Source organism: Chlorella variabilis (genome assembly GCF_000147415.1).
Source record: "Chlorella variabilis unplaced genomic scaffold CHLNCscaffold_12, whole genome shotgun sequence".
NCBI classification, from domain to species: domain Eukaryota; kingdom Viridiplantae; phylum Chlorophyta; class Trebouxiophyceae; order Chlorellales; family Chlorellaceae; genus Chlorella; species Chlorella variabilis.
The window spans coordinates 1,230,145-1,248,057 of NW_005435076.1; the positions used below are offsets into that span (position 1 = coordinate 1,230,145).

Consider the following 17,913-nt stretch of genomic DNA (forward strand, 5'->3'; position numbering starts at 1 on the left):
GGGCGGCAAGCGGCAGCCGCCCTGCTCGCCTGGCAGCCTGGCAGCGGCAGCTGCGCGGTCCGACGGACCGCGCAGATGCACACCAGGCTGCGGTGCCCGGGGAGGAGGAGGAGGCAGCTGACAGCAGCAGCGGGGCTGGCTCTGGTGCTGCGCCAGGCCCCGAGGCCAAGGGCGGCGGCGAGCTGGTGGACGTTTTGCAGCAGCTGGTGGCCTCAGGGCACACGCTGCGCCAGCTGAAGGAGGAGCGCTTTGCCGACATCCCCTACGGCCACCTGCGCCTGGCGCTCGCCCACCTGGGGCGCTGCAACCCGGCGGCCCCCTGCCAGTGAAGAGACCGGCATGGCAAACACGCCCAAGAGTTGTACAGAACACCCTCCCACCTCAGCATCGGCCACAGTTCAGTTACAACCAACAAACGAGAGGGGCAGTGGTGTGCCAGTACATGGGTAAAGAGGCGAAACATCCATGAGAAATACATGGCAAAATGGAACTTGAATGAAATCATCAAATCATCGAATAGATTCAGGAGAGCGCATAGCTTCCTGGCAGGGCTGTCGGTGCACGAGCGCTGCTTGGCGCTCATGGGGAGCCCAGTGGGCGCCCATACGTTGTCGTGAGGAAGTGATCATGTCATACAGTGATGAAGGGTGGTGAGCAGGCGCGCCGACGACATGCGGCAGAGGAGCGGCGGCGCGGGCCTCAGGCCACCTTCTTGGCGGGCGAGTTGGCCAGGGGCAGGTAGCGGGGCTTGGTGAAGCGCAGCAGCAGGTAGCCCAGCACGTTGAAGCCGAACTGCAGGGCGGACGGGGCGGGAGCGGGCCGGCGGATGGAGGCCACGGAGGCAGCAGCACTGCAGCGACAGCGACAACGACACCACCACTACCACCAGCAGCACCAGCAGCAGCAGCAGGCAGGGCCCCACCACGAGGAGCAGCAGGCCCATGAAGGCCTGCCACAGGTGGTTGCCGTCAAAGTCCAGCTGCGTCAGGATCTGGTCGCCGGTGATGGGGATGCCGTTGGTCTCCCACCCGGTGCGCCCCGCAAAGTCGTTGATGGCAAAGCCCATGAAGGCCCAGTACAGGTGCGAAATGTAGCGGACTGCAGGCGGGGCGCAGCGCGGGGGAAAGGGAAAGCCCGGCTCAGGAGGATGCAGCGGCACAAGGGCGGGCCATGGTATGTGCCTCCATGCGGGCCCAGCGTGCACGGCGCCCCACTCACTCCAGCTCAGCACGGGCGGGATGGTCTGCGTGTTGACGTAGAAGCCGCCAAACAGCATCAGTATGACGGTGATCATGGGCGCAAGCGCGATGGCCACCTTCTCGTTCTTCGCCGCCGCGCTGATGGCAACGCCCAGGCCCTGTGCCGCCAGGCCTGCACGCGCGGGGGTCGGCACTGAGTGGCGGCCGCCGACAGCTGGGAGCGCACGGCCTCGGTGCTGTGTGCTGACCGCCAGCCCCAGCCGTGAGCAGGTGAGCAGCAGCAGCAGCAGAGGCCAGATGGTGCAACAAGCAACTGCGCCGCGCGCTGGCCGCCCCGCTCACCCTCGCAGATGGTCAGGGCGCAGAAGATGAAGAAGGCCTTGGCGCTGGGGTTCAGCCCCACAATCCAGTACAGTATCGAGCCTGCGTTGAGGAGGGTGCAGCGCCAGGCCAGCAGGTGGGACGCAGCGCTAAAAACAAAAGAAGCTCCCCCCTCCCGTGCACGCGCCCCTGGTCGGCAGGCCCCGCATGCCGGCCGGCTCCAGGCAGCGCAGCCGGGCGGCAGCGGGCCACGCACGCACCAAACAGCAGACCCTGGCCCACGCGCAGCGGCATGTCGCATATGAAGCGCGCCAGGTAGTAGGGGAGGACGTGGTACGACTTGGAGGAGCGCTCCCGCTGGATGATGCCCGCCTCGCTGGAGAAGGTGGTGAGGGCGCCAAACATGGCGCCCATGGCTGCACACGGCGGCGCGGTGGCAGGGAAGGGGGAGCAGGAGGGCGAGTCGACCCAGGGGAGGGGCTCGGTGCACAGCAGCGAAGGCATGGGCGCGCGCGCTCGACCGCAGCAGCCCTGCGAGCCCTTCCTAGCGAGCACACAGCCAGCTGGTGCCGCCCTCCCTGCTACACTCGCCCCTCCCCATCCCTCCACTCCCTTTCCCCCTTGCCCCTGCGCCTGCCTGTGAAGATGGTGACGAAGAACAGGATGCCCGTCTCGTCCGCGATGGCCCCGGGAGACGTCTGGCTCATGTTTGAGTAGAGCCAGGCCAGCAGGAAGCCGATCAGCACGGTCTGGGCCAGCGTCACAATCTGAGGGGCGGGGGCAGCAAGGGGGCGCCAGCCTTAGCGCGAGGCAAAGTTAGCCATTTGGCTGAAAGCCTGTGGTGCTGCGTCGGAAGGGCTGCCAGGCAGGCGGGGACGTGCAGGCCAGACCACCCAGCGCGCCGCCCACCAGCACGGGTTTGTTGCGGCTGGCATTCCTCCACGCGCGCCCCAGCAGCAGCTGGAACTCTGTCAACACGTTGTTGGCGAACTGCTCGTCCTTGTTGGCCTGCAGCATGTCGCGCTTGCTGCTCTCGCCCACCTCCACGTGCGCCTGCGTGATGTCCAAGCAGGCAGGGGGCAGGGCAGGGAGGCGGGTCAGCCAGCGGGAGGGCGGGCCGATGCGACCTCAGCTGGAAGCAAGATCAGGTCAGGCTGCAAGTGGCACCGGCAACCGCCGACCATTTGGTGCATGCAGGCCGCCACCCCCGGCGCCCAGCCACCACCCGGCCGCGCCCCGGCGGCCATCGCACCGCGGTGGCCGCCCCCTGCCGCTGGTACAGGTCTCCCAGGAGCTGGATGCGGCGCCGCGTCAGCGCCTCGCTGTCGGGCGTGCGGTAGTCCATGCTGGTGACATCCATGAAGAAGTCGGCGGGGTTGAACTGCGGGGGCGGGTGTGGTGTGTGTGTGCAGTGTGCGTGTGCGTGCTGGGTGCGTGGCACGCGGGAGGGGAGCAGGCCGTCCAGCAGGCACACGCCCAGCGGCAGGCACGCGGTGCCTCCTGGGCTTCCGGGTGCAACCACCACGCACCCAGCCAGGCCCCACTCCCCGGGGCGGCCCAGGCCCACCCCTCCCCGCCACCCCCCCCCCCACCTGTGCCGGGCACTTGAACCCCGCCTGTGCCAGGTAGTCGACCGCTTCGGCGGCGGGCCCAAAGAACATCACCCGCCCCTCCGACAGCAGCAGCAGCTGGTCAAACATCCTGCGGGCAGGAGGGCGGCAGCTCGCGCATGGGCCAGTGAGCGGCAGAGCGCACACGGCAAGGCACACGTGCGCAGCCTCCTGAGCGCCCAGGGCCTGATCCCCCTTGCCAGGCTCCTCGCCTGTAGATGGATGAGCGGGGCTGGTGGATGGTGCACGCCACCTGCGCCCAGGCACAACACACACAATAGCCAAGCTGGATCAGCAGGCAGAGGTCCCCCCCATACACACGACTGCTCCTGCGGCGGCAGCCACCGCCACAGTCGTCGCTGCGGTGCCAGTGCGGTACAATGCGGTACAGTAACTCACCGTGCGGCCGTTGCCTGCCAGCGTCCACAGCGCCTCCATCACATTCTGCGCCTGGAAGGCATCCAGCCCTGCAGGCAGGCGGCCGGGCAGCGCACGCATCAGCGGGGGCCACACAACGGCGCCCTAGGCCAGCCCAAGGCCCGCCCGCTCAGCACCCGAGGCGAGGTTTGCAAGAGTTCACCACTGGTTGGTTCATCCAGGAAGATGAGGGACGGGTTGGACAGCAGCTCCACGCCAATGTTGCACCGCTTGCGCTCTGCAGAGCGGGTGCGGCGGGGCGGGGCGGGGCCGGCCAGGGTCAGCCAGAAAAGCCCGGCGTGCCCTCTCGCGTGGCGCTGCTGCCACCGGCAGGCATGCAGGCAGGCACGGCAGCGGCGGCCGCCTCCACCCCTGCGCGCTCACCCCCGCCCGACACGCCCCGCATGAACGCGCTTCCAATGTACGTGCCCGCCGCCTTGCCCAGCGCCAGCTCGCTGATGATGTCGTCCACCAGCTGCGGCACACCGGCAGAGGGGGGGCGGCGGTGGTGCGTGGGTGGGCACAGGCGGTGGGAGGACGGGGTGCAGCAGTGGGCAGAGCAGGAGGGCTGGCGCCCTGTCCGTCCCATGCATGGGGTCAATGCGGCATGTGGTGCACACACGTGCCGCACACGTACGCACACAGGCGCGGCCCGCCCTGACGGCGCCCCGCCCCCGGGCCCCGCACCTGCGTGCGCGTCTGCTTGGTGATGGCGGCGGGCAGGCGGATGTTGGCCGCAAACTCAAACGTCTCCCGCACAGTCAGCGTGGGGAACAGCACGTCGTCTTGAAGAACGTAGGCCGCGATGCTGCGGAAGCCGCGCAGGCGGGGCTGGCTGTTGACCAGCACCTGCGCGCAGGGCAGGCGGCGGCGGCGGAGGGAGGGAGGCAAGGGCTCAGCCTCGTGGCCTGGCCCGGCAATTGGTGCGCTGGGCTGCACGGCCAGCTGGCGCCGACGACGCTCCGAGCGCGCCTTCCCATGGGCATGGCAAGCCGCAGCGCGGCACGGCGCAGCGCCCGCCGCACCTCCCCCTCCAGCTTGCCGCCGCGCGGCAGCCGCCCCGCCAGCGCGTTCAGCAGGCTGGTCTTGCCGCTGCCGGTGAGCCCCATGACAGCCAGCAGGCGGCCGGGCGCCAGATGGCCGCTGACGCCGTCCAGCACCGTCTTGGTGGCCCGCTTCTTGCGCCGCCCCACAAGCACCGTGTAGGTCAGGCTCTCCCACTGCAGCGTCACGTGGATGACCTGCGGCGGCGGCGGCGGCAGGAGAGAGCAAGGGCAGGTGAGAGGAGGCGCGGAGCGGGCGGGTTGTGCGCCCGAGGCGGCGCCACCCCGGGCTGGCGCATGCCTCTCCGCTGGGGCCACACCGGCAGCGGCCGTCCTGCCCGCTCTCGCAAGCCCCAGGCTGCGGGCGCACCCACCCGCTTGAGGCGCACAAACGACATGCCGCCTGCATCCATGGCTTGCAGCCTGGAGACCGAGTCGAGCATGGAGTTGGCGCGGCGGGTGGCCTTGCCGTCCCTGCGGGGATCAGGGGCGGGTGGGGTGGGCGACAGCGCCGTGGCTGGGGGCGAGAGCGCCGTGCCTGGCTGCCCGGACGGGAGCAAGGCACGCGGCGGCGGCGGGCTGGGGAAGCTCACTCTGTGCCCGCCCGCCAGGCGTTTGACTGCGCAAACACCTCGGCATCCTGAGCCAGCTCCTGCACAGCGTGGCAGCGGACAGGGATGCGGGGGCGGGTCGAAGGAGGCGCCTTGGGGTACCGCTGTCATCCCCGCAACTTCTCAGCCACCGCTGGGCTCACAGCTGGTGCCGCAGGTGCGGGAACAACGCACACAGCGGCGGCGGCGCCGCCGCAGCAAACTGCAACAATAGCTAGTCCCGGGCGCTGCTGGTGGAGCCATACAATCGGCTGCTGCAGACCTGCAGCAGCTCCTCCTTGTCAGGCTTCACGCTGCCCTTCTCTGTTGCCGCAGCGCCCGCCTCAATGTCTTGCTGCGTGCCTTTGGCCGGCCCATTGGCCACCCCGCCATCCTCCGCGTCCATGGCTAGCCGCAGCAGCAGTGCTCTGTGGTGTGGGTGGGCCGGGCGCGGTGCTAGGCGCCTCTTCCAGGGTGACTGTCCAGCTGCAGCGCCGCAAATGAGCTGGGAATGGCGCAGGTAACACGGTTGAATCGGCGAAAGTTTGCTCAATCCCTCTCGGACGTCTTGCCACGGGGTTACCTCATGGGGCGCATGCGCATGGCGGCGGCAACATGTTGCAACAAGCAGCAGCATTTCTCGCCCTGAGAGCCTCCCCCAGAGCTCAGAAACAGAGGCATAGGCGTCACAAGCAGCCAGTGTTCATGTGGAGCGAGGTCAAAAGGACGGGCGAAAAAACTGGCCCGCCGCGGCGCCAGCGCCGCCACCTGGGTGCTCCACGCTGTCGCTCACAGCCGAGGCCTGGCCGCCGCCGTCGGCAGCTGCGGCGCAATCTGCACGTACACCTTGCCCACCGAACGCCCCGTCTGCAACCATTCCACCGCATCGGGCACCGCCTCCAGCCCGATGAAGCGCTTGGGGTCCATCTGCGGCACGGTGGCACACACAGGCAGCACCGCGGCGTGGAGCTCCAGATGCGGGCGCCATGCCATCCGATCCTGAGGCAATGGTGCTGGCAGGCCCCACCTGCACGCGCAGCTGCCCCCCCTGGAACAGCCCCGCCAGCTTCTTGAGGTGGCGGCGCCAGTGGGAGGCGTAGTGCAGCAGGAAGAAGCCCTGCAGGGTGGCGCTCTTCCACAGCAGCTTCTCGGCCAGGCCCGGGTACGGGCGCTTGGCCCAGCCGTCGGCGTACTGGCTCATGTGCCCGATGGTCAGCAGGCGGCCCCGCGGCGCCAGGGCATCCACGCACGCGTCAAACATCTCGCCGCCAACTGCAGCACGGCGGGCAGGCCTGTGGGCGCCAGGCCACGGCGCCGTGCTGCAGACGCGGCAGGCGGCTGTCCCGCGGCGGCGGCCACCGGGCCAGGGCAGCAGGCAAGAGGCGGGGGCGCAGACAAGGTGCAGGCCGGGTGCGAGTGCGGGACGCAGGGCGGAACGCCGCACCCGACTCCCACACCAGGTCCACTCCCTGAGGGTACTCCCGCTTCAGCACCTCCTTCAGCCCTCCACCCAGCCGGTAGTTGACCACCCGGTGGCAGCCCAGAGAGCTGCGGCAGGGAGGCAGCACAGGGGTGGGCCGAGGGTGCGGGCGGCGCGCCTTCTGTCCGCTGCTTGCAGCCAGGCTGTGCAGGGGGCTGCTGGCCGGCCCTGGCCGATCGACAGCCGCTCACCGCAGGAGCACCTCCTTGTCGCCGCCGCTGCAGGTGCCGATGACGTGGCAGCCGGCCATCACCGCCAGCTGCACGGCGATCTGTCCGGTGCCCCCCGCGGCCGCCGTCACAAGCACCGTTTGCGCCTTGCGCTGCAGGGAGGCCACGCATGGGGGCGCACAGCTGGTGGGCGGACGTGCATTGACTGAGGAGCATGCTGCGGACGACGGAAACACACAGGCTGAGATATGGCCGGCCGCATGGCTGTCGAACCGCTCTCACCAGCCCCCCCGCCTGCTCCAGGGCTATGCTGGCTGTGAGGCCGCTGGTCATGAGGGCAGCCATCTCGGGGGAGGCCTCCGGCACCGGGAACACGTGGCGGGCGCCCACCACCGCCCACTCTGCATGGCAGGGGTAGGCGCGCAGGCGGCGGGCGGCATGGTGCGTGTACATCTGATGTTCATCCTGATCACATCCGTAGTGATGCCCGGCCGCAGCACACACTTGCTCCACCAACACCATCACGCTGGTGGCTCACCAGCAAAGCCGCCATAGGTCATTGTGCACACCGGCTGGCCCACGGCAATGCCCTGCACGTCGGGCGCCGCCGCCGCCACCACGCCCACCGCCTCAAACCCAGCCTCAAACGGCAGCTTCTTCTCCGCCGCCGCTGTGCTCCCAAAGTACCTGCAGATAGCGCATGAAGGAGCAAGCGTGTGGAAGACGGCGCCAGCGCCCTGTCCAGAGATGCTGCTGGCCGATGCCGCGGCCGTGCGACCCGCCGGCCCTGCACAGCCCCGGCGCCGCCCCACCTGCCGGCAGAGAAGTTGACGTCGCTGGCGTTGATGCCGGCATACAGCCTCCTGACCAGCACCGCCCCAGGCGGCAGCTGCGCCGGCAGCGGGCGGCGCACGATGCGGGTTGCGGCACGGAAGTCTGAGGAGAGGCGGTACACCTCCACCACGCGCGTGGCGGCGGTCGGCAGGCCGGGGGCGGCGCCGCCGGCGGTGGCCCAGGCGCGGAGCGCGGGGTCCACACGCGCCGCCGCTGCGCTGGAGGGCATCTCCACTGCAGCAGCATGCGGTGCAGGGGAGGGGGGCTGACGAGGCTCGGCGCCTTGACCAGCAGCAGTGTCGAGGATGCAGCATAGCAGCACCAGCAACAGCCGGCAGCAGCACCAACAACCACCACAGCGCGCACAGCGGGCTCGCCTGACTTGAAGCGCGTGCGCTGCGGCTCCACCCAGTTGCCATCCACCAGCACCACCAGGCACGTGCCGACCTTGGAGCCGTCTGCCAGCAGCGCCAGGCCGGCCTGGGTCACCTTGTCCACGCTCAGCAGCCGGCCCTGGGTGTCCCGCATCACCTCCGCAGCCAGCGCCGCATCCTGCTGCATGCCCCGCACCAGCGCCGTGTCTGTGAACTGCAGAGGGGGCGGCATGGGCTGTCAGGAGTGCCCGGCACAGGCAACGTATATGCACCCTCACGCGGCACAGGCAGCGCTCCAGCGGCCCGCGGTTGCCGGCCGGCCGGCCAGCCGGCACACGCCAGGCTGCTGCGGCCACGCCGTGTGCCGGCCCGCGTCCGCAAGCCTGCCTGGGGGCACAGCGCGCAGATGCGGACGCCCTTCTTGATCAGGCGCGGCGCCAGCGAGCGTGTCAGCTGCACGCAGCCCGCCTTGGCCGCAGCGTACACCGGGCTGCAGGCTCGGCAGGCAGGCGGCAGGCATGGCGGTGTCAGGGGGTGCAGCATGTGGAGGGGCACGGCTCGGCGCCAGCAGCACCGCCATTTCCGCACAGGCGTGCGGCATGGCGCCGCACCTGAGAGGCATGGGGTACACTCCGCCTGCTGAGGCAGTGATCATGATGACGCCTCCTTTGCTGCTGCCGCCGCTGCCGCCGCCGTTGCCATCTGGGTCGCCCGTCAGCATGGCCCGCGCCGCCAGCCCCACCCCCTGGATGACCCCCCTCAGGTCCACATCCAGCGTGGCCTGCCAGGCGCCGTCCTTGCCAAACACCATGTCTCCCTGCTCCCCTATGCCCGCGTTGAGCAGGGCATAGTCCAGGCGGTTGAAGCGGCGGCAATGCTGCTGGAAGGCGTCGCGCTGCTCCCGCACATCCGCCACGTCGCAGCGCACCGCCAGCGCCGCGCCGCCCTGCCGCGTGATCTCCTGGGCCACCGCCTCCGCCCCTGCCGCGTCGATGTCTGCCACCTGCACGTGCATGCGCGCCAAATGCCGGCGACTTAATCGCATGGCAGGCTGGGTGGCAGCAGGAAGTCTGGCGGTGTGTCACGCGGCCGCCGGGCGGGCGCGGCTCACCGTCACCGCCACCCCGCGCTGAGCCAGTGCGAGTGCCAGGTCTCGCCCGATCCCCGAGGCTGCACCCGTAACCAATGCGGCATTCCCCTTCATTTTCTGGGAGGGAGGAGAGAGGAGGCCGTGGAGAGCGAAGGAAGCGGGAGAAGCAGGCGCACTGAAGAGGCTGCCGATGCGAATAATAGAGTCAGCAAGCGCAATTGAGATCAATTTAGAGAGCGGTGAGCAGTGTTTCTGGCCCTCGTGGCAGCGTTGGCGATGGGCTGGCGATGAGGACCGCTGTCGCATCCAAATTTCGCCAATCAACTGGCGATGGCACAGTGGGGGTTGGCGAAATGCGGGGGAACCACCCTTGCGCCTGGCGCGGCGCAGCGGACGCATGCGGTGCCGCCGTTGCTTTGTCGGCACTTGCCTCCCTTTATGGGGGACTGGGGGCGAAGCCCCCAGAAAGCTGGCGCTTTTTTAACACTATGGAATGAAGTTCCTGAGGAAATTTGGCCATTTTCCCTCAATATATTGGCGATGCCAGTCATGGGGGATGGCGACGGGCTGGCGACCATGCCCTGCCGCCTGCCCTCATTTCGCCAGCTCTCGATGGCTTCGGCCAATCGCCAGGCAGAGCGTTTTTGCCCGATTTCGCCAGCATTTGGCGATTTCGCCAGTCAGAAACACTGGCGGTGAGTGTGTTTCGGATGACGTGGCAGCTCACCAAAATTGCACGAAGAACTACAGGTTGTTTGGATCCCTCGTGGCCCGGCTTTCAGACGCAGGGCCACGGCCAGTAGGAGCCGACATTCGGGAGCAAGCAGTGACCCCAGACTATGCAGCAGACCTCCCGTTGCCTGTGGGTGGGCAGCCTGCGGCAGGACATTGATGAAGGGGTGTTTTTAGCGACGCTGAACAGGTACAAACCCACACCAGCGTGAACACGGCATGTGCTCCCTGTCTCCCCTGTTGTAAACGCATTGGCCAGCACACCCAGTCGATGCACCCAGTTGATGCACAGAGCCTGCGCGCGCCGCTGCTCCTGTGCTGCGCCACACGCCCGCCGCCGTGCCGCTGCGATCCGCGGCACCTACCAAGCTGCCTCTTTCTTTCTTTTTCCTACTCCTCGCACAGGTTTGGCGAGGTGCTGAACATTCAGCTGCGGCAAGCGCCCACCGGCCCCGACCGCTGGGCCCTAGTCACCTTTGCCCAGCCGCACTCGGCGCTGGCAGCCATGCACAGCCTCAACCACCTGCACCTGCCCAACCTGACGCATACCGAGCTGAAGATCCGGTTGTGGGATGAGCGCCCGCAGCAGCAACCGCCGCCGCCGCCGCCGCAGCAGCAGCAGCAGCCCTGGCGCCAAGACTCGGGGCAGCAGCACGCCGCCTGGGCGGACGCGGAAGACGAGGGGCAAGCGCCGGCGTCGGCTCCGGCACCGACCGCCATGCGACGAACGGTTGGCGGGGGCTGGGTGGCTGAGGAGGAGGCGAGGGATGAGGAGGACCCGCTTGTGGAGCTGTGGGTGGGCAACCTGCACAGCAGCGCCACGCGCCTGAGCGTGCGCAGAGCCTTCGAGTGGTGAGCCGCCGCTGTTGTCCAAGCGCAGCGGCTGTACGTGTGTGCGGCCTCATGCATGCATGCTCGAGAATTGTTTATACCTATGGTGCATTGGTTTCCCTTCTTGCTTGGCACCCCGCAGCTTTGGCGAGGTGTCGAGCGTGCACCTGCAGCCCGCGCCGGGAGGCAGGGGCGTGCAGTTTGCGTTTGTGGAGCTGCCGGCCAGCGGCGCCGAGGTGGCGCTGGAGGAGCTGGATGGGCGCATGATTTACGAGCTGACGGGGCACGACATGCTGCTGATGGTGAAGCAGTCCAAGCGCAGCCTGAAGCCCCTGCTCAAGTGGCAGCAGCGCAAGGAGCAGCGGCGGCAGCGGGACGGCGGATGCGCCTCAGCCGCCCACGCCTCGGCAGCAGCTCTGCAGGTGCAGTGCGAGGACGGCAGCACCGCGGCGCTGCGAGGGGGGGTGCGGGAAGTGAAGAAGTGTTTTGTGTGCGACGGACCCCCCAGCCGCCTGCTGTGGCTGGGCAACATGGCCAGCACCGCGACGGCAGGCAGCCTGCAGGCCCTTCTTGGCAGGCAAGTGGTGGGCGGCTGAGTGTGCCGCCACCCCACCTGCCCTGCTGCAGCCTTCAGGTCCCAGCAGCCGCCGACTAGCTGCAGGCCGTGCTCGCCCAACGGTGCGCCACCCACAACCAGTGCCCTGCCCTGCCCCGCTGCAGTTATGGCACCGTGATGCGTGCGCGCCTGTTCACTGCACCCGGCTACCAGAACCCGTACTACTTTGCTGTCGTGGAGCTGGGGTCGGCAGCAGAGGCGCAGGCTGTGCACGATGCGCTGCAGGCAAGGCGGTGGGCGGCTGGGCCGTGCTGTCCGGCTGCCTGTCGGCTGCCTGCCGCTGATGCAGCCTCCTGGGCTGAGCCTGTCGTTTCACCGCAGGGCGCCACCCATGTGCCCGAGCTCTGTGACTCCAAGCCGCTCAAGATCCGCTATGCGTGGCCCAGGCACCTGGTCCGGCCCGCCCCAGCCGGCGACGGTGCACCAGCCGAGGAAGAAGAGGAGCCGCCCGGGTTTGCTGCGCCGCTGGCCAATGGTGGGAGCCACGCCGCGGCTGCGCAGGGCCATGCCTCAGCCGGGGAGGAGTCGCAGGAGGGGCCCCCAGGCAACAGCAGCAGCAGCAGCAGCGCGGGCCGCCAGGCCGCCGCGCCTGCCGGCCCCGAGGAGCCGCTGTGCGCGGGGTGCGGCGCCAGCGCCTTTGTGGCCGTGCTCAAGCGCTGCAGCGGCTGCCGCTCAGTGCACTACTGCGGGCCGGCCTGCCAGCTGAAGCACTGGGAGGTGCAGCACCAGCACGACTGCTGCCGCCTGGCGCAGCTGGAGCGCCTGCTCACCCGGCAGCAGCCCGCGGGCCAATCGGTGCCCGCCAGCGTCGCGACCCTGCTGCTGGCCGCGCTGCGCCAGCCGGGCGGGCGACAGGCACGCCTGGTGCAGGCAGCGCTGCAGCAGCAGGCGGACTCCTCGAGCAACAGCCAGGCGGCGTCAGCGGCTCTCTAGGCATGCATCCCCGACTGCTGTGTGCCCCACAACTTGCTGTGCCAAGGCAGCCAGGATCTGCAAGTGCAACGTGATGCATACGTGACCGCATGCCTTCTTCCTGATGCTTCCCTCATGTTTAATGCCCAGTGAGCCCTTGCTGGCCGCTTCCCCAGGCGCTTGTATGCCGTTGCCAAGCTCTCAGGCCAGGCTGGACGGTAAAGGTTACTGCTGCTGAGTAGGACAGCAAGCGATTGGCAAGGAGGAGAGTACATGAAATCGCAACACATACCCGCGGGTGATGTCTGTTGCTGCTGCTGCTGCTGTAAGTGGTGCCAGGTGGCGCCGGCGCCGCCTCATGCCGTCGCCTTGGCTTTGATCATCCCCGATTGCCTGCAGGCAGGGAGGCAGGGGCAGGCAGGGGGTCTGCATGCCATCATGGGGCAGCAGCGCGGGGCAAGCAGCTGCCAGTCTCTCCTGCCTTCTCTCACATCACATGCCGCCACCCACCTCGCATACTCAAAGATGCCGCCAGCATCAATCACTGGCCCCGCCTGCAGGGCAGCCGCACCACCAAGGCAGCGGTCGCGCGCTGACCAACCCCTGCCCGCCCTCCTGCACTAATCAACTTGCGCCAGTCCATGCACAGCTGCCCCACACACCACCGCCGCCGCCACCGCCAGGCTCACGTCTCCCAGCGGCTTGAGCGAGTACTTCTTGCCGGTGGCCAGGTCTGTGAGCACATCCGCCACCATGTCCACCTCCACCTCCCGACCCGTCTCCAGCTCATCGCAGAGCCGCGCATCAGTCTCAACAGGGTACAGCTCGCCGCTGCGGGGGGGAGGCGTGCGTGGGGGGTGGGGGCGAGCGGCAGGAGGCTGAGCACTCTGCCCAGCCACCTGCACACCTGCTGTCCCAGCCCTCGGCTCCACATGGCATCCCGGCACCCAGCAGAAGCTGTGCAGACACAGGCAGCCGCGCAGCCGCGCAGCCCAGCGCATGCAGGCGGCGGCGGCTCACGTGGAGACGCAGTTGCGGAAGAAGATGCGGGCGTACGACTCCGCCACCACCACGGTGGCGCCGCTGGCGCCCAGTGCCACCGGCGCGTGCTCCCTCGACGACCCGCACCCAAAATTCTGGCCCCCGATGATGACAGGGTACTCGGTCTTCATGCTGTCCACCTGCGGGTGTGGTGTGCCACTGCCCGTGTGTGTGTGTGCGGTGGCGCAAGCAGCCCAGCGCCCGGCAGAGTGTCAGTCGCACAAACGCAGGCAGGCACGCATGCGCCCCGCAGGCTGCCGCCAGCGCCGCACCTCGACGTAGCGTGTGGGGTACTCCTCGTCTGGCAGGCCGCACAGCGCGTAGCTGCCCAGCTTCTCGTACTCGTCAGGCTGCAGGCGCGGGGAGGCAGGCAGGGACGGGTTGCGGTGCAGTGCTTGCTGGTCAAGGTGCCTGGTGTGGCAGGCTGGGGGCCCCCAGTGATGCTGCTCAGCACGGCGCCTGCCGGCCCGCCGCGGCCACACCTTGGACGGCACAAGCGTCAGGTACTCTGCAGGGATGATCTGATCGGTGTCGATGTTCTGCGGGCGCAGGGCAAGCGCCGCACGCACAGAATCAGCTCACACAAAGCCGCCGCTGTGCTGCCGAGTCCCGCCCCGAGTCCCGCCGAGTCCCGCCCGCCACCGGCTGCCCGCGCAGCACCTTCTGCACTGCTGTGCCCACCCCAGCACCCCAGGAGGGATGTGGCGGGCATGGGCGGCTCCACCCAGCCCCAGCACTCACGTCCTTGGTCACAAAGCACTTGCCGCGGATGACGCGCGGCGCGCCCTGCAGGTCCACCTTGGCCTGCACCACCAGCCGCGCTCCCCTGCTGGCCCGTTTGGCGGCGGAGCGGAAGGACACCCGCGCAGCGCCGCCATTGCGGCTGCACACGCAGCTGCCCGCCTGCATATCTGTGCCTGACTGCTGCTGGTCACCGGTGGGCGGGGAAACCTGGCGTAGCGAAGCTGGATATTAGATCCACCAGGTACAATCGTTTGCGCACCGCACGAGGGTCTCATGAGGGCCGTGCACGAGATGGAGGCCCGCGCATGCCACGTTGCTGACCCAGGGGCCCTCTAAAGCTCGCCTCCCCGCCCCCCCAGGCCTCTCTCCAAGCTTGGTGGCCGGCCCAGGGTGAGTTTAAGCGCGGCTGCACAGCGCTGCGCCTGCATGGCGTCGTCCCTTCAGCCTGCATGGCTGGCCCATCGAGCCGCTTGGGGCTCCAGACAGCGTAATCGGGCTGGATTGATGCGGGGAGGCTTTAGCAGCAGCGTGCAGCGGCACAGGGGGCCGGCACTTCGGGCGCCCGCCATGCCAGACCCTTGCAGCCGCTGATTGGCGCTCTCGGCCAGCACACGGCCGGGCCAGCACAACTGCAGACGGTCGCAGCCAAGCGGCTCAGCGCGCAGCTCAGCTCATCGGCCGCCCCTTCTGCCGCCCGGCCGCTCCAGGCAGTGCACTCGTGCGCTCCTGCCAGGCTCCAGCAGCCACTGATCGGTGCTGTTGCTGCTGCCGGTTGCAGGAACGAGCAGAAATGCCGGGCGGCCAGGGTTATCGCGCGCGGACGCGCGATTCTTTCTCTCGCGGCTTCAGGTGCGAGGACGACTCCGTGTGCCGCCTCTGCTGTGCTGGCTTGTGGGGCAGCTTTTGCAGCAGGAGGTAGCAGCGCGATGTCAGCAACTTCTGCGGCTCCCCCCGCCCCCCGCTGTTGCTGTGGCGCAGGCAGAAGGGCTTCATCCCCCTCAGCACCTACCTCACAAATTACAAGCTGGGTGACTATGTGGACATCAAGGTCAACAGCGCAGTGCACAAGGTACGCAGGAGCTGAGGCTGGCACGCAGGAGGCGGGCACCACCCGGCGCAGGAGGCGGCTGGCGGCTTGCAGCGTGGGCTCGTGGTGGCCGCTCAGCAGGCAGCACGGCGTGTGGATTGGAGGAGCCGAACCGGTGGAGTACGGCGCGACATGGGAGGGTGGCGCCGCGAGCGCAGCACACTAGCTGCTGCCTTGCCGCCGCCGCTGCCTGGCTGAGCCGGCGGCGCATGTGCGTGGTGTTGTGTGCAGGGCATGCCCCACAAGTTCTACCACGGCAAGACCGGCCGCGTGTGGAACGTGACCAAGCGCGCCATTGGCGTCGAGCTGCTGAAGCAGGTGCGAGCGGCGCTGGCGCCGGGGTGCTGGGGTTGGTGAGGAGCGGGCTGCATGTGTGGGCAAGGACCGGGGTGCATGTGCGAAGAGGGTGCATGTGCGCTAGCTGGCGGCGTCCTGGCGGCAGCGACAGCGACAGCAGCTCCGCTGGTGGCATGGGAGAAGGAGGGCGCCAGCGCAGCTGGCTTGCATGGCGGCACACCCAAATGGAGCGCGGGGCGGCAGCAGCAAGGGGGCGGAGCAGCCAGCAGCGGGCTGGGCTGGACGGAGCAATGCAGCCTGGGCTCAGCTGAATCACGCAAAGGGGAGATGCTTGCCACCTCGGCGCATTGCCCCCACACTGGAGCACAGCAGTGCACCATGGCAGCCGCGCAGCAGGGGCCACAAACCGCCTCAGCCAACCACACAAGCACCCCAGCTGTGCACCTGGTCTGCTTCCGCTTTTGCTGCTGCTGCCTCACCCCGCCCGGGCCGCTTCCTTCCCCTATGTGGTTCCCCGCAGGTGAACGGGCGGTACATCAAGAAGCGCATCCATGTGCGCATCGAGCACGTGACCCCCAGCCGCTGCCACGAGGAGTTCCTGCGCCGCTGCAAGGAGAACGACGAGGCGCGGCACGCGGCCAAGGTGGCGGGCACCCCCGCGCCGCCCATGAAGCGCCAGCCCAAGGGCCCCCGCACCCAGGGCTTCACGCTGGAGAACGTGCGCATGGAGACCATCACCGCCATCCCGTACGACATCCTCAAGGTGCGGCTGGGCGGCTGGGCGGCGCGGGGGAAAGCGGGGGGCCCGCCCCCCGAGCGGGTTGTTTTGGGGGCTTTTTTCGTACCCTTGTTTTCCCTGTGTTTTTCTTGCTTTCTGCTGTCTACTCACTTAAGCAGTCTCTCTTAATTTGACAATGTTACCACTGCCTGTTGCAGGAGGGCGTGCTGTGAGCGGGACCACCCCCATGGCGGCGCGGCGGCGGCAGTCGGGATGTTCAGCATCCCCTTTGCTTTGCCCTGTTTAGCGCTCACGGTTGCCTGTTTAGGATGCCAGGTGTAACGTGAACGCTCATAAAAGTTTAGAAGCTCGGTTCATTTGGCATTTCTGACTTGCACCCCACATGGGCGGGCGGGAGGGTGCATGGGTATGTTGGAGCCGATGGCCGGCCTAGGATGACCTATTGACACATGAATTGAATGATTCTATTGAGCAATGCATGAAAGAGAGGGGTGAGGTGAGGCGCCCGCCTCCCCCAGGCTACAGTGTCTAAAGGTGAAGGGGCTGCGACAGCGACGCATGCTCAGCCGTGAGTGACGGCAGGAGGACTGCCCATCTCGGCTTGAACCTCGGACGCGGCCTCCTAGAGGGCGCAAGACAGGGCGCAGATTGCTGGTCTGACTGCGGCCAGTGCAGCTTGGGCCCCGCAGCGCCGCTCGTGCAGCGCCCCGGCACCCTGCTGCCCGCCATGTCGACCGCACCGCCTGGTTGCCCCACCGGCGACACCATCGACACCACCACGTGACCAAGGGTTATGTGCAGGGGGAAGGTGGCAAAGGCGGGGCATGCCGCGGTGTGTGCAGCTGGACTGGGGCGGTGGTTGGGGGGCCGCGCCGTAAGCGCTGGCAACTGTTTTGCACTTGGGAGCGTTGAGATGGTGAGGTGGCCTGCCCGTCGGCGCGGAGTGCAGTGGCTTACAGGCTGCAAGGCGTGGCTAGCATGGGAAGAGCAGAGCAAAAGGGGGGAGGAAAAAAGTCATGCAGGTTGATTTGGAGAGGGATAGGGCTGGTGTGCTGCCGGGAGAGGAAGAGAAGGGGAAAGAGAAGCATGCGTGGGAGAAGCTGACAGAGCCAACAAGTTACTGGGGCAACCGGGGTGGCCATCCCGCCAGCGCTCCTGGGCCGCCTAGCGCCGCTCACTTGGTGGTGGGAGGCTCCTTGATGAACCTGCGGTTGGCAGGAGCACACAGCGACGGTCAGGGGCGGGCCGGCCGAGCGCAGTGCTCCCCGCTAGCCAGCCAGGCATTGCCGGCGGCCACCACACGGTGCAGCGCAGTGCCTCCAGCGGGGCGCCCCCGCCCTGCCTCCCACTCACGGGTGCCTGAGCGCGTCCTTGGGGCTGATGCGCTTGTCGGGGTCCAGCTGCATCATGCGCTCCAGCAGGTCCACCAGCTGCGCCAGCTTGCGGCGGTCGGGCGACTGCCCCGCCAGCAGCGCCGCAAAGTCCTTGCGCACGGTGGGGTTGGAGATGAGGCGGCGTACCTGAGGGGGGGAGAGGAGGGGGCAGAGTGGCAGGGTGGCGGGGCTGGCAGGGCATCCTCAAGACCGCAGCACTGGCACAGCCAGCACTGGCACAGCCAGCACAAGTGCCGGTCAATGCACGCACACACACATCCGCTTCCGCCGCCGCCGCCACCGCCGCCTCCGCCGCCCCCTCTCACCGGCCTCTTTGTGACCGGGTCCTCCTCCAGCAGCGCAAAGCTCATGTTGGGGTCCGACTCAAAGTGCTGAAGGCAAACTCGGCGCGC

At 68.3% G+C, this 17,913-nt stretch overlaps 8 protein-coding genes across 8 annotated transcripts in view; 3 read left to right on the top strand and 5 right to left on the bottom strand.

Annotated features, from left to right (window-relative positions):
• The window catches only part of CHLNCDRAFT_134987 (hypothetical protein), a gene marked incomplete at both ends in the record, with an annotated part of 4,537 nt that extends 4,208 nt beyond the window's left edge, over nucleotides 1-329 (top strand). Inside the window, one exon of the mRNA XM_005846923.1 lies at nucleotides 37-329. Coding sequence (XP_005846985.1) covers nucleotides 37-329 — 293 coding nt within the window. The remainder of the gene's footprint in view (nucleotides 1-36) is intronic.
• Nucleotides 330-699: 370 nt separating this feature from the next.
• CHLNCDRAFT_134988 (hypothetical protein) lies at nucleotides 700-1,934 on the bottom strand (the record flags this gene model as incomplete). Its single annotated transcript, XM_005847130.1, has 5 exons — nucleotides 700-792; nucleotides 923-1,098; nucleotides 1,219-1,371; nucleotides 1,542-1,622; nucleotides 1,781-1,934. 5 exons carry the CDS (start codon nucleotides 1,932-1,934, stop codon nucleotides 700-702), a joined length of 657 nt encoding a protein of 218 aa, XP_005847192.1.
• Nucleotides 1,935-2,101: 167 nt separating this feature from the next.
• On the bottom strand, nucleotides 2,102-5,586 carry CHLNCDRAFT_134989 (hypothetical protein; the record flags this gene model as incomplete). Its single annotated transcript, XM_005847131.1, has 13 exons — nucleotides 2,102-2,287; nucleotides 2,430-2,573; nucleotides 2,773-2,901; nucleotides 3,113-3,221; nucleotides 3,290-3,342; nucleotides 3,530-3,597; nucleotides 3,711-3,785; nucleotides 3,932-4,022; nucleotides 4,235-4,396; nucleotides 4,573-4,788; nucleotides 4,965-5,064; nucleotides 5,184-5,242; nucleotides 5,464-5,586. The coding sequence occupies 13 exons, from the start codon at nucleotides 5,584-5,586 to the stop codon at nucleotides 2,102-2,104; spliced, it is 1,515 nt and encodes a 504-aa protein (XP_005847193.1).
• Nucleotides 5,587-5,969: 383 nt separating this feature from the next.
• Nucleotides 5,970-9,242, bottom strand: CHLNCDRAFT_134990 (hypothetical protein; the record flags this gene model as incomplete). The annotated part of the gene is made up of 11 exons (XM_005847132.1): nucleotides 5,970-6,107; nucleotides 6,208-6,452; nucleotides 6,625-6,728; nucleotides 6,852-6,982; nucleotides 7,113-7,231; nucleotides 7,369-7,517; nucleotides 7,643-7,898; nucleotides 8,009-8,252; nucleotides 8,453-8,528; nucleotides 8,650-9,041; nucleotides 9,150-9,242. 11 exons carry the CDS (start codon nucleotides 9,240-9,242, stop codon nucleotides 5,970-5,972), a joined length of 1,947 nt encoding a protein of 648 aa, XP_005847194.1.
• A 725-nt stretch (nucleotides 9,243-9,967) lies between these two features.
• On the top strand, nucleotides 9,968-12,240 carry CHLNCDRAFT_52869 (hypothetical protein; the record flags this gene model as incomplete). The annotated part of the gene is made up of 4 exons (XM_005846924.1): nucleotides 9,968-10,050; nucleotides 10,266-10,712; nucleotides 10,834-11,172; nucleotides 11,412-12,240. The coding sequence occupies 4 exons, from the start codon at nucleotides 9,968-9,970 to the stop codon at nucleotides 12,238-12,240; spliced, it is 1,698 nt and encodes a 565-aa protein (XP_005846986.1).
• A 488-nt stretch (nucleotides 12,241-12,728) lies between these two features.
• CHLNCDRAFT_12715 (hypothetical protein) lies at nucleotides 12,729-14,103 on the bottom strand (the record flags this gene model as incomplete). Its single annotated transcript, XM_005847133.1, has 6 exons — nucleotides 12,729-12,773; nucleotides 12,909-13,050; nucleotides 13,240-13,400; nucleotides 13,533-13,610; nucleotides 13,743-13,799; nucleotides 14,002-14,103. Coding segments are annotated over 6 exons (585 nt in total), but the record flags the coding sequence as incomplete, so codon positions are not given.
• Nucleotides 14,104-14,382: 279 nt separating this feature from the next.
• CHLNCDRAFT_31551 (hypothetical protein) lies at nucleotides 14,383-16,462 on the top strand. The gene is made up of 6 exons (XM_005846925.1): nucleotides 14,383-14,394; nucleotides 14,783-14,853; nucleotides 14,983-15,073; nucleotides 15,323-15,409; nucleotides 15,909-16,151; nucleotides 16,325-16,462. The coding sequence occupies exons 2-6, from the start codon at nucleotides 14,795-14,797 to the stop codon at nucleotides 16,337-16,339; spliced, it is 495 nt and encodes a 164-aa protein (XP_005846987.1). The 5' UTR covers nucleotides 14,383-14,394; nucleotides 14,783-14,794; the 3' UTR covers nucleotides 16,340-16,462.
• Nucleotides 16,463-17,045: 583 nt separating this feature from the next.
• Nucleotides 17,046-17,913, bottom strand: part of CHLNCDRAFT_31552 (hypothetical protein) — a 3,204-nt gene continuing 2,336 nt past the window's right edge. Inside the window, exons 6-8 of the mRNA XM_005847134.1 lie at nucleotides 17,827-17,913; nucleotides 17,481-17,647; nucleotides 17,046-17,332 (exon numbers count right to left, since the gene is read on the bottom strand). The gene's annotated coding sequence lies outside the window, so the exon portion shown is untranslated. The remainder of the gene's footprint in view (nucleotides 17,333-17,480; nucleotides 17,648-17,826) is intronic.